At 59.0% G+C, this 14,373-nt stretch overlaps 3 protein-coding genes and 1 non-coding gene across 7 annotated transcripts; 3 read left to right on the top strand and 1 right to left on the bottom strand.

Moving 5' to 3' along the window:
* Nucleotides 1-190: 190 nt before the first annotated feature.
* Nucleotides 191-6,798, top strand: TIMCC (TIM double twin CX3C motif chaperone). Of its 4 annotated transcripts, none has more exons than XM_088180132.1 (5): nucleotides 191-298; nucleotides 3,876-4,016; nucleotides 4,682-4,930; nucleotides 6,178-6,200; nucleotides 6,686-6,798. In XM_088180132.1, exons 2-3 carry the CDS (start codon nucleotides 3,882-3,884, stop codon nucleotides 4,868-4,870), a joined length of 324 nt encoding a protein of 107 aa, XP_088036258.1. In that variant the 5' UTR covers nucleotides 191-298; nucleotides 3,876-3,881; the 3' UTR covers nucleotides 4,871-4,930; nucleotides 6,178-6,200; nucleotides 6,686-6,798. The 4 variants fall into 4 exon arrangements, with proteins under 4 accessions (XP_088036258.1, XP_088036255.1, XP_088036256.1 ...); XM_088180129.1 differs by lacking the exon at nucleotides 191-298 and adding an exon at nucleotides 1,353-1,484; XM_088180131.1 differs by lacking the exon at nucleotides 191-298 and adding an exon at nucleotides 1,404-1,484 and having other exon boundaries at nucleotides 3,845-4,016.
* Nucleotides 5,783-8,363, top strand: SNRPG (small nuclear ribonucleoprotein polypeptide G). Its single transcript, XM_088180133.1, has 4 exons — nucleotides 5,783-5,894; nucleotides 6,178-6,200; nucleotides 6,686-6,810; nucleotides 8,194-8,363. Exons 1-4 carry the CDS (start codon nucleotides 5,863-5,865, stop codon nucleotides 8,242-8,244), a joined length of 231 nt encoding a protein of 76 aa, XP_088036259.1. The 5' UTR covers nucleotides 5,783-5,862; the 3' UTR covers nucleotides 8,245-8,363.
* Nucleotides 8,364-8,493: 130 nt separating this feature from the next.
* PCYOX1 (prenylcysteine oxidase 1) lies at nucleotides 8,494-13,959 on the bottom strand. Its single transcript, XM_014885162.2, has 6 exons — nucleotides 13,856-13,959; nucleotides 12,738-12,944; nucleotides 11,858-12,032; nucleotides 11,307-11,518; nucleotides 11,010-11,162; nucleotides 8,494-10,622 (listed from the first exon to the last, which is right to left on the bottom strand). Exons 1-6 carry the CDS (start codon nucleotides 13,947-13,949, stop codon nucleotides 9,964-9,966), a joined length of 1,500 nt encoding a protein of 499 aa, XP_014740648.2. The 5' UTR covers nucleotides 13,950-13,959; the 3' UTR covers nucleotides 8,494-9,963.
* Nucleotides 13,960-14,052: 93 nt separating this feature from the next.
* TRNAG-CCC (transfer RNA glycine (anticodon CCC)) lies at nucleotides 14,053-14,123 on the top strand. Its single transcript has one exon. It is a non-coding gene; the product is annotated as a tRNA-Gly (tRNA).
* The last annotated feature ends 250 nt before the right edge of the window (nucleotides 14,124-14,373 follow it).

The following is a 14,373-nucleotide window of genomic DNA, read 5'->3' as shown; positions in this document are numbered from 1 at the left end:
TCCTGTCGGTTTTGGGGCGGTCCTGGAGGTTTTTAGGGTGTTCCTGTCGGTTTTGGGGCAGTTCCCGGCAGTTCTGGGGCGGTCCTGGAAGTTTTGGGGCGATTCCTGTCGGTTTTGGGGCGGTCCTGGAGGTTTTTAGGGTGTTCCTGTCGGTTTTGGGGCGGTCCTAGAGGTTTTTAGGGTGTTCCTGTCGGTTTTGGGGCAGTTCCCGGCAGTTTTGGGGCGGTCCTGGAGGTTTTGGGGTGATTCCCGTCAGTTTTGGGGCGGTCCCGGCGTGTTTGGGTCGCTCTTGGGGCAGGTTTGGAGATCTTTTGGGGCGATTTTGGGACAATTCCCGGCAGTTTAGGGGCGATTCTCAGCAGTTTTGAGGAGGGTTTGGGGCGGTTTTAGGGCAGGTTTGGAGCGGCTTCGGGGCGATCTTGGGGCGGATCGGGGCGGGTTTTAGGGCAGGTTCGGGGCAGGTTTTGGGGCGGGTTTTAAGGCCGGTTTGGGGTGGATCGGGGCGGGTTTTAGGGCAGGTTCGGGGCAGATTTTGGGGCGGGTTTTAAGGCAGGTTTGGGGTGGATCGGGGCGGGTTTTAGGGCAGGTTCGGGGCAGGTTTTGGGGCGGGTTTTAAGGCCGGTTTGGAGCTCGTTTGGGGCGGATCAGGGCGGGTTTTGCCGAAGGTTCGGGGCGGGTTTTTGGGGTGGGTTTTAAGGCAGGTTTGGGGAGGAACGGGGCGGGTTTTGGGGCGGTTTCAGGGCGGGTTTTTGGGGCGGATCGGGGCGGGTTTGGGGCAGATGGGGGCGGGTTTTAGGGCGGGTTCTGCGGCAGGTTTAAGGGGGATTTAGGGGCAGGTTCGGGGCCGGGTTTTGGGGAGGTTTTAGGGCAGTTCGGGGGCGGGTTTAGGGCTGGTTCTGGGGCGGGTTTCGGGGAGGTTCGGGGCGGGCTTAGGGCGGTTCGGGGGCGGTTTTAGGGCGGGTTTTAGGGCCGTTCTGGGGCGGGTTTTAGGGCAGTACGGGGCAGTTTTAGGGCCGTTCTGGGGCGGGCTTAGGGCTGGTTTTAGGCCTCTCGGGGACGGGTTTAGGGCGGGTTTCGGGGCGGTTTTAGAGCCGTTCTGGGGCGGTTTTAGGGCGGTCCTGGGGCGGGTTTATGCCGGGTTCAGGGCGGGTTTTAGGGCGGTGCTGGGGCGGGTTTCGGGACAGTTCGGGGGCAGGTTTAGGGCGGGTTTTAGGTCCGGTCTGGGGCGGGTTTAGGGGCGGTGCTGGGGCGGGTTCAGGGCGGTGCTGGGGCGGGTTTTAGGGCGGTCCTGGGGCGGGCTTATGCCGGGTTCAGGGCGGGTTTTAGGGCGGTGCTGGGGCGGGTTTAGGGCGGGTTTAGGGCGGGTTTAGGGCGGGTTCAGGGCACAGAGCGGGCCCATGGCGGAGGCGGCGCAGGGCCGGGTCCAGGCCGCGGTGGAGAGCGCGGTGCAGGCGCTGGAGCGGGAACAGATCCGGGCCATGCAGGTACCGGGACACCGGGGGGACACCGGGGGGACACAGCGGGGACACCGGGGAGGGCTCGGGGGGGGGCCCGGGGCTGCTGCTGAATCCCCGCACTCACACGTGGGTGCTCCGGGCAGCGCCGGCACCGACCCCAAATTCACTGAGACCTCCCCCGGTTCATTGAGACCCCCCCCAAATTCACTGAGACCTCCCCCGGTTCATTGAGACCTTCCCCCAATTCATTGAGACCCCCCCGGTTCATTGAGACCCCCCTCAATTCATTGAGACCTTCCCCCAATTCATTGAGACCCCCCTCAATTCACTGAGACCTTCCCCCAATTCATTGAGACTCTCCCCTAATTCACCGAGACCCCCCCATTCACACCCTGAACCCCCCCCCCCCCCAGTTCACTGAGATCCCCCCAATTCATTGAGACCCCCCCTCAATTCACCGAGACACCCCTCGGTTCACTGAGACCCCCTCCAATTCACTGAGACCCCCCAATTCATTGAGACCCTCCCATACAGACCCTGAGACCCCCCCTCAATTCACCGAGATTCCCCTCAATTCACTGAGACCCCCATACACACCCTGAGACCCCCCTCCAATTCACTGAGACCCTCCCCCAATTCACTGAGACCCCTCCCCAATTCATTGACATCTCCCCAGTTCAGTATAAACCCCCCAGTTCACTGAGACCCCCCCCCAATTCACTGAGGCCCCCCAACTCACTGTGAACCCCAGGACAACCCTGAGCCCCCCCCGAATCCCTGCACACCCCCAGGGCACGTCCTGGGTCCCCTAAACACACCCTGATCCCCTAAACACACCCTGATCCCCAAAACACACCCTGTGACCCCTAAACACACCCTGTCACCCCCATGGTCATCTCCCGTGCCCCCCAATGTTCCCTGTGACCCCAAAACACACCCTGTGACCCCCTAAATACACCCTGTGCCCCCTCACTACATTCCCTGTGCCCCTTAAACACCCCCCTGTGCCCCCAAAATAAATTGCGTCCTCCAGTTCATCTCCTGTGGCCCCAACATTTTCTGTGTCCCCTAAATACACCCTGTGCCCCCCCAGTACATTCCCCTGTGCCCCCCAACATTCCCTGTGCCCCCCCAGTACATTCCCTGTGCCCCCCAACATTCCCCTGTGCCCCCCCAGTACATTCCCCTGTGCCCCCCAACATTGCCTGTGCCCCCCAGCACCTCCTGTGCCCCCCCAGTACATTCCCTGTGCCCCCCAACATCCCCTGTGCCCCCCAACCCTCCTGTGCCCCCCACACCCCGTGCCCCCCACCCTTAGGGTGCACCCATCTCTTCCTGGGGTGCTGCCCCAAAGGGGTGGGACCCCCCCACGCTGACCCCCAGTGACCCCTTCAGCCCCATGGCCCCCCCAGCTGACCCCCCCTTCCCTGCATGGCCCTGGGGGTGCCCCCATTAACTCCGCCCTTCCCTCCATGGTGTCCCTTCTCCACCGTGTCCCCCAGAGTGTCCCTCACTGTCCCCCCTTCACCTGGGAGTGTCCCCCAGGCTGACCCTCCCTCCACATCTCAGGTCCCCAGGGTGTCCCCTCTGGTCCCCAGTGTCCCCAGAGTGTCCCATCACCCCCCATCCCGTGTCCCCAGGGTGTCCCGTCTGATCCCCAGTGTCCCCAGTGTCCCCTGTCACCTCCATCCCATGTCCCCAGGGTGTCCCCAGGGTGTCTCCTGTTAACCTTCTGTTCCCCAGGGTACCCCCTGTCCCCTAGGGTGACCCTGTCCCCATGTCCCCAGGCTGCCCTGTCACCCCGTCCCCTGTGTCCCCTGTGACCCTATGCCCCCATGTCCCCAGTGTCCCGTGACTCTGTCCCCATGTCTCCTTGGCGCCCTGCGACCCTGTCCCCCATGTCTCCAGCCTGCCCTATGACCCTGTCCCCATGTCCCCGGTGTCCCCATGTCCCCATGTCCCCTGTGACCGTGTCCCCATGTCCCCTGTGACCGTGTCCCGGTGTCCCTGTGTCCCCAGTGTCCCCTATGACCGTGTCCCGGTGTCCCGGTGTCCCCTGTGACCGTGTCCCGGTGTCCCCTGTGACCGTGTCCCGGTGTCCCTGTGACCGTGTCCCGGTGTCCCCTGTGACCGTGTCCCGGTGTCCCTGTGACCGTGTCCCGGTGTCCCCAGTGTCCCCTGTGACCGTGTCCCCATGTCCCGGTGTCCCCTGTGACCGTGTCCCGGTGTCCCCTGTGACCGTGTCCCGGTGTCCCCATGTCCCCGGTGTCCCCATGTCCCCGGTGTCCCCAGTGTCCCTGTGACCGTGTCCCGGTGTCCCCTGTGACCGTGTCCCGGTGTCCCCGGTGTCCCCTGTGACCGTGTCCCGGTGTCCCCGGTGTCCCCAGTGTCCCTGTGACCGTGTCCCGGTGTCCCCAGGGTGCCATGTTCCGCTGCAGTGCTCGGTGCTGTGAGGACGCGGCAGCCTCGATGCAGGAGGTGCAGCGCTGCATCGAGCGCTGCCACGCGCCCCTGGCCCGCGCCCAGGCCATCGTCACCGCCGAGCTCGAGCACTTCCAGGTGAGCACAGGGCACTGGGACCCCTCTGGGGACAGCACTTGGACACCCCCGGGGACAGCACTGGGACCCCCTGGGACCCTGGGCAGGACTTGAGCCTCCAAATCCCTGCAGCCCCTGCACGTCCCGTGCCCCCCAATCCATCTCCTGTGCCCCCTAAATGCACCCTGTGCCCCCCAATCCATCTCCTGTGCCCCCCAGGACATCCCCTGATCTCCCCAATCCCCAGTGCCCCCTGCCCCCCAGTCCCTGCTGACCCTTGATTCCCCTCTGACTCCCCAGTCCATCCCATTCCCCCCAGTGTCCCCAGTCCATCACAGTGCCCGCTGACCATGCTGTCCCCAGTACCCCCCAGTCCATACCTGACCCCCCAGTACCCCCCAGTGCCCCCAGTCTATCCCAGTACCCCCTGTCCCCGCTGACCGCACTGTCCCCAGTCCATCCCTGCTCTTCCAGTGTCCCCAGTCCCCACTGACCACGCTGCCCCCAGTGTCCCCAGTATCCTCAGTCCCCCCAGGACCCCCAGTCCCCACTGACCACACTGTCCCCAGTCTCTCCAGTCCCACCCAGTCCATCCCAGTCCCTCCAGTCCCCACTGACTGTGCTGTCCCCAGTCCCCCCCAGTCCATGCCAGTCCCCCCAGTCCCCGCTGACCACGCTGTCCCCAGGACCGGCTGAGCCGCTGCTCGCTGCAGTGCTCGGACCAGGCCAAGGACGCTCTGGACTCGGGGGGCTCGGAGCCGCGCGTGCGGGGCCAGCTGGACGCGTGCCTGGCCACCTGCGGGGACCAGCACCTGCGCCTCGTGCCCGCCATGGCCAAGAAGATGCGGGACGGGCTGGCCAGCATCCAGCAGTGACACCGGGGACACCCCCGGGGACATCCCCGGGGACACCCCCGCGAGCTCATTAAAGGCCAGGTGGCACCTCCCAAAAAACGCGGGTGCTGCGGGGGGAACTGGGGGGCACTGGGGGTGATGGGGTGGGTGATGGGGGCACTGGGATGGTAATGGGAGGCAATAGAGGGGTGATGGGGGGGCACTGAGGGAACCGGGGGGCACTGGGGGTGGTGGGGAAGAATAGGGGAATGATGGAGGGCACTGGGATGGTAATGGGGGGCAATGGAGGGGCTCTGGGGGGGTGATGGGGGCACTGGGAAGGTGATGGGAGGCCCTCTGGGGGGCTCTGGGGATGAGGGGGGCACTGAGAGGGTGATGGGGGGCTATGGGGATGATGGGGTGGGCAGCGAGGGGACACTGCAGGTAACAAGGGGCATTGGGAGGTGGTGCTTGGGCACAGTGTGGGGAGCCCTGTGTGGGTGCAGATGTGGGGTGACCCAGGTGTGTGCTGTGCAAGGCTTGGGGTGTCCCCAGTGTGTGTGTGCCAGGGACAGCGTGACCCTGGTACGAGTGCAGAGTGGTGACCCAGGGCCATGCACACCTACACTCACACACACACACACACACACACACACACACACACAGGGACACACGTGTGCACCTGGACATTCGGACAGGTGGGCGCGGACACACACACAGGTGGGCACACCACAACACGTGCACGCACGCCCCGTACACTATGGCGGCCATGCTGCCGTATCTCCCCCTGTAGCCGCGCACTTCCCCCACCGCCCCCTGCTTTCCCCCCCACCACCCCGCTACCTTCCCCTGTGTGCGCCGCTACTCGGGTGAGTGCGGTAGCGCGCCGCGGCCCGCCATTGGCTGCCGGGGCGGTGCGCTGGGAAGCGGCGGGAAGGCGCGCGCTGCTGCCATTGGCTGGCGCGGGAATACGCACGGCGTGCTGACGTCAGAGCGCGGCGTGCGGCAGAGACGGGCCGGGGGCTGTGGGCGCCATGAGCAAAGCGCACCCGCCCGAGCTGAAAAAGTGGGTCTGGAGGCGCCGGGGCTGGACCAGGGCTAGGCCGGGGCTGGGCTGGGCTGGGCTGGGCTGGCGGGCGAGGGGGGCCGGCGGGGGTGTGGGGGGAAGCGGACACCGGCACGGCGCCGTCCGCCGCTTGCCGGTGTCCCGGCGTGCACCGCGGGGCCCCGGTGTCATGGCGGCGGGGGAGAGGGGCGGTTCGCCGCGGTATCATGAGGGGATGATGGCGGGGAGGGTCTCTTTCCCCGTCCCCACCCGCCGGTGCTGACCCGGTGCCATCTCGTTGCAGGTTCATGGACAAGAAGCTGTCGTGTGAGTTCTGGAACTGATCCCACCCCGATCCCCCTCGCGGTGCCCGGGGCCTCCCGCCCGCCCCGATCCCCTTCACCTCCCGCAACAATGCCCGGTTATGGGGACCCTCCTCAGCCCCGCTTCCCCCTCATGGCCCCGCTATGGGGGACTCCTGAGCCCCTCCCCCGGTTTTGGGGACCCCCGCCCACCCCTCATGGTGCCCAGGGAGGGGGTCCCGGCCTGCAGCAGGCCCTGACTGATTTCAGGCCTCACAGCTCAATAAATAAAATTCTAATTCATTCATTGAAACCATAATTCATTAATTTAACTATAATATGAATTGAAAATTCGTTCTTTTCCCTTTTCCTTACGCATTAATGCGTTGTGCTTAATCCTTCCATCCATCCACCCCCCCCCGTGGGTCCCACTCCTTCCAGGCCGCAGATTTGGGGGAAATCCCAGCGGTTTTGGGGTTCTCCATCCCTAACACGCCCGGTTCCCTGCAGTGAAGCTGAACGGCGGCCGGCACGTGCAGGGAATCCTGCGGGGCTTCGACCCCTTCATGAACCTGGTGATCGACGAGTGCGTGGAGATGGCACCGGGCGGGCAGCAGAACAACATCGGCATGGTGGTGAGTGCCACTGGGAGCACTGGGAGCGTGGTGTCAGTGCCACTGGGAGCGTGCTGTGAGTGCCACTGGGAGCACTGGGAGCATGGTGTCAGTGCCACTGGGAGCGTGCTGTGAGTGCCACTGGGAGCACTGGGAGCATGGTGTGAGTACCACTGGGAGCACTGGGAGCGTGCTGTGAGTGCCACTGGGAGCACTGGGAGCATGGTGTCAGTGCCACTGGGAGTACTGGGAGCATGGTGGAGCCATGTGTGCAGAATGAGCAGGAAGTTTGGTGAGGGACAGGTTTGGGATGTGTCAGCTGGGAATTCAACAGAGATTTGGGTGCTTCACCTCAGAGAGATGGATGTATGGATGGATGGATGGATGGATGGATGATGATGGATGGATGGATGATTGATGGATGGATGGATGGATGGATGGATGATGGATGATGGATGATGGATGGATGATGGATGGATGATGGATGATGGATGATGGATGGATGGATGGATGATGGATGGATGATGGATGGATGATGGATGATGGATGGATGGATGGATGATGATGGATGGATGGATGATGGATGATTGATGGATGGATGGATGGATGGATGATGGATGGATGATGGATGGATGGATGGATGGATGATGGATGGATGGATGGATGGATGGATGGATGGATGGATGGATGGATGGATGGATGATGGATTTGGTGAGAATGGGGCCAAATCCAGCTGGGGCCAGCCATCAGAGATGTTCCCAAGGTTCAGACTTGGATCCAGCCCTGTTCAGTACCTTTATCCATGATCTGGCAAGGGGGTCAAAGGCACCCTCAGTGAATTTATGGACGGCACCAAGGTGGGAGGGACCTGGATCTGCTGGAAAAAAGTCTGGAGCTCCAGGAGAGGCTGAGGGAGCTGGGAAGGGGCTCAGCCTGGGAAAAGGAGGCTCAGGAAGGACCTCCTGGCTCTGCACAACTCCTGACAGGAGGGGACAGCCGGGGGGATTTGGGATTTCTCCCAGGGAACAGGGACAGGAGGAGAGGGAACGGCCTCGGGCTGGGCCAGGGGAGCTCAGGGTGGAGAGCAGCAGGAATTTCCCCATGGAAAGGGTGGGCAGGGATTGGAACTGCCCAGGGGGTTTGGATCCACATCCCAAGGAACTCCTGGATGTGGCACTGGGAGCTCTGTGCTGGTGAACAGGGTCAACTCAATGATCCCAGAGGTCTTTTTCACCCTCAGGGATTCAGGGATTTTGTTATCCTTGGGGATTTAGGGTTAAAATCAGTCCTTTTTCATCCTTGTGGGGCAATTCCAGCCAAATTTTCAAGGATTTTTGGGGAAATAAACTGCAAGGAAGGAACCCTTAGATCAGAGGTAACAGCTCTCACCTTTCCCCCTTCCAGGTGATCCGAGGGAACAGCATCATCATGCTGGAAGCTTTGGAACGAGTATAAACCCCAGGAAAACCCCAAACCCCGACCCACAAGTTCCTCTCCCTTGTCCAAGACGCCGCTCACGAGTGTACAATTATTTTGTTTTTGTTATTAAATCAATTTTGTAATGATTGATCTAACTCAGGCCTTACTCGCGTCCCTTTTTGGGAGCTGGATGTTAATTCTGCTCCCAGTCTCAGGAAAACTTTAATTAATTGAGGAGCCTGTTAGCTTTGTGCTCTCTTTGGTGGTTTTCTCCTTAAAAAATACTCAGGTTGTTCAATTCTTTATTAACTCCTTCATACCTCAACACAGTGATGGATATTGGTGGGTTTTCCTCTTCTCCCACCCATTTTGGCAGCTCCCAGTTTCCACCCTGAGGAATAATTCCTTAGCAGACCCTTAGGAAAAGTTGGGCCAGAGGGATGGAGAGCCAGGAAATCGATATTCCCAGCTGGAGGGCACTTTTGGGGTCAATATGGCACTTTTAATGAATTCCCTAATCCCAGACAGGGTAAGTCAAGGAGTTTGGGGAAAACTCAGGAATTTGCACGATGAAAATGTCCCATCTTACTTGGGAACACCTCAGTGCTCCTGTCCCTTCCTGAGTTGGCCAAACAGCTTCCAGGGAGGGAGGTCAAGATGAGCTATTGGGTAGAATTTTGTCATGGAAGGAAGGGTTGTCCAGCCTAGGTCAGTGGTGGAGTCACCATCCCTGAAAGTGTCCAAAGAACACAAGGACACGGCACCTGAGGACATCATTAATGGTGAACACAGTTGGGCTTGAAGGTGCTGATGACCTTGAGGGTGCTGATGATCTGGAAAGATTTTTTTATGAAGATCCTAAAGGTCTTGCAGGTTTTGATGTTTTTGAAGGTCTTGATGATGTTGATGGTCTTGAAGTTCTTGAAGCTCTTCCAACCTTAAAGATCTCATGATCCTGTGAAACACCTCCTAGGAGGGACAAAGTACAGAGTTCATTAATGTTAATTATGGAAGGTCTTGATGGTCTTGAAGCTCTTCCAACCTTAAGGATGCCAAGATCCTACGAAACATCTCCTTGGAGGGGCAAAGCACAGAGTTCATTTGTGTTAATTACTTGTCTGTTAATTGGCTGTCTTGAAGGTCTTGGTCTTAAAGGTCTTGATGATCTTGAAGGTCTTAATGATCCTGAAGGTCGTGAAGGTCTTGATCATCTTGAAAGTCTTCCAACTTCAAGGATCCCACGATCCTACAAAACACAAAGTTCATTGGTGTTAATTACTTGGTCATTAATTGGTTGTCTTGAAGGTCTTGATCTTGAAGGTCTTGATGATCCTTGAAGGTCTAGAAGGTTTTGATGTTCTTGAAGATCTTCCAGCCTTAAGGATCCCATGATCCTATGAAGCACCTCCTAGGGAGGGGCAAAGCACAAAGTTCATTGGTGTTAATTACTTGACTGTTAATTGGCTATCTTGAAGGTCTTGATCTTGAAGGTCTTGAATCTTCAAGGTCTAGAAGATCTTGGAAGTTTTTGATGATCTTGAAGGTCTTGATGATCTTGAAGGTCTTGATGATCTTGAAGGTCTAGAAGATCTTGAAGGTCTTGAAGATCTTGAAGTTTTTGATGATCTTGAAGGTCTTGAAGATCTCGATCATCTTGAAAGTCTTCCAACTTTAAGGATCCCACGATCCACACCTCCTCAGAGGGACGAAGCACAGAGTTCATTAGTGTTAATTAACCCCCGGGGGGGGTGGGTCTCAGAGCTCTGTTTTGAGCTTCTCGTGCAGGTCCTCCTGGTCGATGCTGGCGCCGTGGCCGTGCCAGCGGTGGAAGGCGAGCAGGGCGGCGTTGCGGGCGGCGATGGCGCTCATCTCCATGGCGCTGGCGGCGCGCTCCAGCCCGTTCAGGTAGTACAGCTGCTCGTGCAGGATGATGGGAGGAAACTTCTCAGGAGGGCTGTACTGGGGATACGCCAACCACGGCTTCACCTTCACCGAGTCGTAGGAGGAGAAGAGCAAATTGAGCTGCTCCTTGGTGAGCTCTTCCTTGGAAAACACCTTCCAGACGGCCGACTGCGAGAGCAGCTTCCCGCCCGTGCCCGCGTCCCCCACGGGGGACACCACGCCCAGGCTGTTGATGAACAGTTTGGGGTTGTCCGTGGTGAAAATGGCTCCCAAGTGGAAAGCCTGGGGGTCGTGGTAGCCGAAGAAGGAGGCGTTCAAGCGCCCGTGCACCAGGGTGGTGACGGTCTGGTGGTAGGGATTGGGGAATTCCGGGATGGGAGGCTGGAAGTTGCGGAAGGTGATGTTGGCCATCCTGCGGCCCAGCGGGGCGGCGATGAGCACCATGTCGTACGTGTCCCCCGTCAGCCCCGAGGACGTGTTGTAGGTGACCTGGTAGAGCTTCACTGGGTCCCCTGCAGAGAACAGCTCAGTTATCCTGATCTGTGCTGGCAGGGAATCCTGACTGTCCCTGCCATTTCAAAATGTCACGTTTGGGTTTATCAATTTGTACAGATGGGTTTTGAGCCCTGTTTTCACGGAACGGTTTGGACTGGAAGGGATCTTAGTCCATGCAGTTTTGTGGCAGGGACACTTTCCTCTATCCCAGCTTGCTCCAAACCCCATCCAACCTGCCCATGGACACCTCCAGGGATGCAGCGGCAGCCACAGCTTCTCTGGGAATTCCATCCCAGCCCCTCCCTCACAGGGAGGAATTTTCACTTCGGAAGCTCCAAGGGGCTGAGGTCAGTCTCCAGTGTCACCATCCCCTCCCCACTGAAGGGAATTCCACCCCCACTCACCGCCACGCCTGGCTCTGGTTTTTGGCTCTATGGACACAACTGTTCCGGGGATAACCTCGGCCTTGGAGGAGTAGATGAGGCCAGAGCAGACGAGTTTGTTCCCTCCTTTCACAGACCAAAGGCCTGACTGCACCCCTGCTAGGGACACAGCACCTGCAAGGAAACCAGCTCTGTCAGAACATGGAAACACTGGAAAAACAAACTGCAAAATCAGGGGGGATAAACATCCTGATAGCTTGGAGCCTAGGGAGCAGGAACCCCAACACCCAGGATGGCAGGCTGCCTCCAAACACTCACCTACAAAGCCATTGATGGTGACCCCTTGGCCATAATTCACCCTCATGGCTGGACAAACCACCTCATTGATGAATTTCTGGGAGAAGCCTGCTTTCTGCATGGCCTCATCAATGGTCTGGTTGAGCAGCAGGATGAAGTCGTTGCCTCCCAGGGCGTGGAGCAGGCGCTCGTTGGTGCTGAAGGCGTAGTCGTGCATCTGGTACCGGTAGATCCTTTAATTAGACAAGAAATTGTCTCTGTTAATGAGCTCTGTGGCTCTGGGAGCTGCGGAGGATCTCACGGGGTGGCTTGGTGGGAGCAGCAGGACAAGGGCCTGGAGGGACAGGGACAGGACAGGACAAAGAGGGGAGGTTTAGGTTGAGTATTGGGGATTTTTATGAGGGTGGAGAGGCCTTGGCACAATTTTCCCAGAGCAGCTGTGGCTGCCATATCCCTGCAAGTGTCCAAGTCCAGGCTGGACGTGCTTGGAGCACCCTGGGATAGTGGAAGGCATCCCTGCCTGTGGAATGAGGTGTTTCTAAGGCCTTTTCCCCCTCAGGACCCCAACCCACCTCATGAATTTGTCCAGGATGTCCTCCACCCACATGGACATGCGCAGGGGGTTGAGGCCATAGTGCCAGAGCAGCTTGAGGAGGTTGATGAAGGACCAGCTGCTCTCCTCAAACACAAATTCCTCCCCATTGTAAACACCAGCGAGGCTGCCCTGGGCTGAGGCGACCGAGAGGCCTTTGGGAAAAGGACAGAAAAAGGTAATTTAGGGACAGGTAGAGTTACTCCACCTCAACTTCAACTTCTGAGACACCCTTATCAGCAGAAAGCCAGGTTAAGGGATTGAAGATTGGAGGCCCAAGGCATGGAAAGGGGAATTAATTAGCCCTTGATCATGGGCCAGGGAGTGATTGGAGGTGACTTCTGGACCTTTATGATGGGTCACCTGTGGGGTAAGGAGAGACTATTTCCATTGGGATGTGGGATTCCTTTGCCTGGAGTGGGGCTGGGGTAGCACAGGGGCCATGGGGGAGGTGATGGGGGGCTCTTTGGGAAGGAAAGTGGCCTGTGGGGGAGGGATATTGGAGAAAGGTAATTACTAGGGAAGTATATGGGGGGATATTGGGAAAAGAAAGGGGGCTATTGGGGAAGAACATGGTGGGGGATATTGGGAAAAGAAGGGAGGCTATTGGGGAAGAACATGGGGGAAATATTGGGAAAAGAAGGGGGGGCTATTGGGTGAGGATGTGGGGGTTATTGGGAAAGAAGTGAGACTACTGGAGAACGGTATGAAGGCTACTGGGGATGGATAAGGGGCTACCAAGCCTTGTTCTTTCAAGGGATGTCCCCCAGCAGAGTGGGACCCAGAGCACTCAAGGGACTTTTGGGACTGAGGGACAATTCTGGCAGTGGGATACGCCAGGGTGGGAGGTCCGTGCTCACCCAGCTCCTTGACAAAATGCTTCATGTGCAGGTTGAGGGGGTGGATCACGGACCCCCCTGCCTCGTAGGTAGCCCCCTCCATGTCCAGCGTGTCCAGCCGGCCGCCCACCGCTGCCTTCTCCAGCACGTGCAGCTGCACACCGCGGCCGAACTTCTGCCGCAGGAAATAGGCGGCGGCCGAGCCGCCGATCCCACCGCCCACCACGGCTGGGAGGAGCGGGCCCGGTCACCTTCACACCCCCACGAGCCCCCACTTCTCACACCCTGCCCCAGAGAACCCTCACAGACCCCCTGTACCATAGACCCCCTCAAGGGAACCCCCTCAAACATCCCTCATGGCTCGCCCCCCTCGTATCCCCTGCCCCTCAAAGATCCCTCAGGGTATCCTCCATCCCAATCCCCTCAAGAGATCAGGATATGAATCCTCTGCCCCTCAAAGATCCCTCATGGCTCCCTCCCCCTCATATCCCCTGCCCCTCAGACATCCCTCATGGCTCCCCCCCCTCATATCTCCTGCCCCTCAAAGATCCCTCAGTCTCCTCAAGAGATCACCCCCTGATATCCCCTGCCCCTCAGACATCCCTCATGGCCCCACTCAAGAGACTCCCCCTCCCTCTCATATCCCCTGCCCCTCAAAGATCCCTCACAGCCGCCCCTCCCATCCCAATCCCCTCAAGAGACCCCCCCTCCCATATCCCCTGCACCTCAAAGATCCCCTCATGGACCCCCTGACCTTCGGGGACCTTGAGGGCTCCCCCCATTGCACTTTCCTCACAGATTCCCTCAAAGGATTCCCCTCACACCCCCCTGACCCCCACAGATCCCTCACGGGTCCCCCATTTCAGATCCCTCAAGGGACATCTCCCCACACTCCCTGACCCACAGAGATCTCCTCACAGGCCTCCCATGACAGATCCCCTCAAGGGCCCTTAAAGGATCCTCCCCTCACACTTTCCTCACGGATCCCCTCAAAGGATCCCACTCGCACCCCCCTGACCCTCACAGATCCCGTCAGTTTTCCCCCCAGATCCCATCACGGGACACCCCCCATTCCCCGTCACTGACACTCGCCCTCCCTCACACCCCGCGCCCCTCACGCCCTCCGTCCCCCGCCGCACCGATCCTGGAGGGCCCATCGCGGAGGCTCAGGGCGGGCGGGCAGAGCGCGGTGAGCAGCAGCGGCAGCGGCAGGAAGCGGCGGAGGCCCGGCATGGCGCCGGAGAGGGCAGAGGGCGATGGGCGGGCCGGGAGCGCGGCCCGGGCGGCTGCGGGCACTGCCAACATCAGGGACGCGGGGAAAGCAGCACACCCAGACGCGCCGCTGGTGTAGTGGTATCATGCAAGATTCCCATTCTTGCGACCCGGGTTCGATTCCCGGGCGGCGCACTCACTTTTTGCGTCCCACTGAATTCTTTTATATCTGAATTCCAAAGTCTTTTCTTTTACTTTCTTTATTTTAAATCCTTTACTTTTAATTACTTTCGTTTAACTCCTTTGTTTCAATTTTCCTGCCCTTGTAGAAGATGCCCCCTTTCTCGGTTCCCACGTATACCTTTTCACCTTTTTAATCCCATTACTTTTAATTACTTTATTTTTTAACGCCTCCTTTTAAACTCCTTTCGTTTAAGCCCTTTTC

This window comes from Sturnus vulgaris, chromosome 28 (assembly GCF_052056855.1).
Source record: "Sturnus vulgaris isolate bStuVul1 chromosome 28, bStuVul1.hap1, whole genome shotgun sequence".
NCBI classification, from domain to species: Eukaryota; Metazoa; Chordata; class Aves; order Passeriformes; family Sturnidae; genus Sturnus; species Sturnus vulgaris.
The sequence above is the reverse complement of the archived record's forward strand: the minus strand, read 5'-3'. Positions and strand labels throughout refer to the sequence as shown.

Coding starts and splice junctions, on each gene's coding strand:
- PCYOX1 (XM_014885162.2), bottom strand. CDS start 13,949: ATGCCGGGCCTCCGCCGCTTCCTGCCGCTGCCGCTGCTGCTCACCGCG. Junction 11,519..11,857: donor ATCCTGGACAAATTCATGAG/GTGGGTTGGGGT, acceptor GTCTAATTAAAG/GATCTACCGGTACCAGATGC. Junction 10,623..11,009: donor AACCAGAGCCAGGCGTGGCG/GTGAGTGGGGGT, acceptor TGTTCTCTGCAG/GGGACCCAGTGAAGCTCTAC.
- TIMCC (XM_088180129.1), top strand. CDS start 1,398: ATGGCGGAGGCGGCGCAGGGCCGGGTCCAGGCCGCGGTGGAGAGCGCG. Junction 1,485..3,875: donor AACAGATCCGGGCCATGCAG/GTACCGGGACAC, acceptor CGGTGTCCCCAG/GGTGCCATGTTCCGCTGCAG. Junction 4,017..4,681: donor CCGAGCTCGAGCACTTCCAG/GTGAGCACAGGG, acceptor CGCTGTCCCCAG/GACCGGCTGAGCCGCTGCTC.
- SNRPG (XM_088180133.1), top strand. CDS start 5,863: ATGAGCAAAGCGCACCCGCCCGAGCTGAAAAA. Junction 5,895..6,177: donor CACCCGCCCGAGCTGAAAAA/GTGGGTCTGGAG, acceptor ATCTCGTTGCAG/GTTCATGGACAAGAAGCTGT. Junction 6,811..8,193: donor AGAACAACATCGGCATGGTG/GTGAGTGCCACT, acceptor TCCCCCTTCCAG/GTGATCCGAGGGAACAGCAT.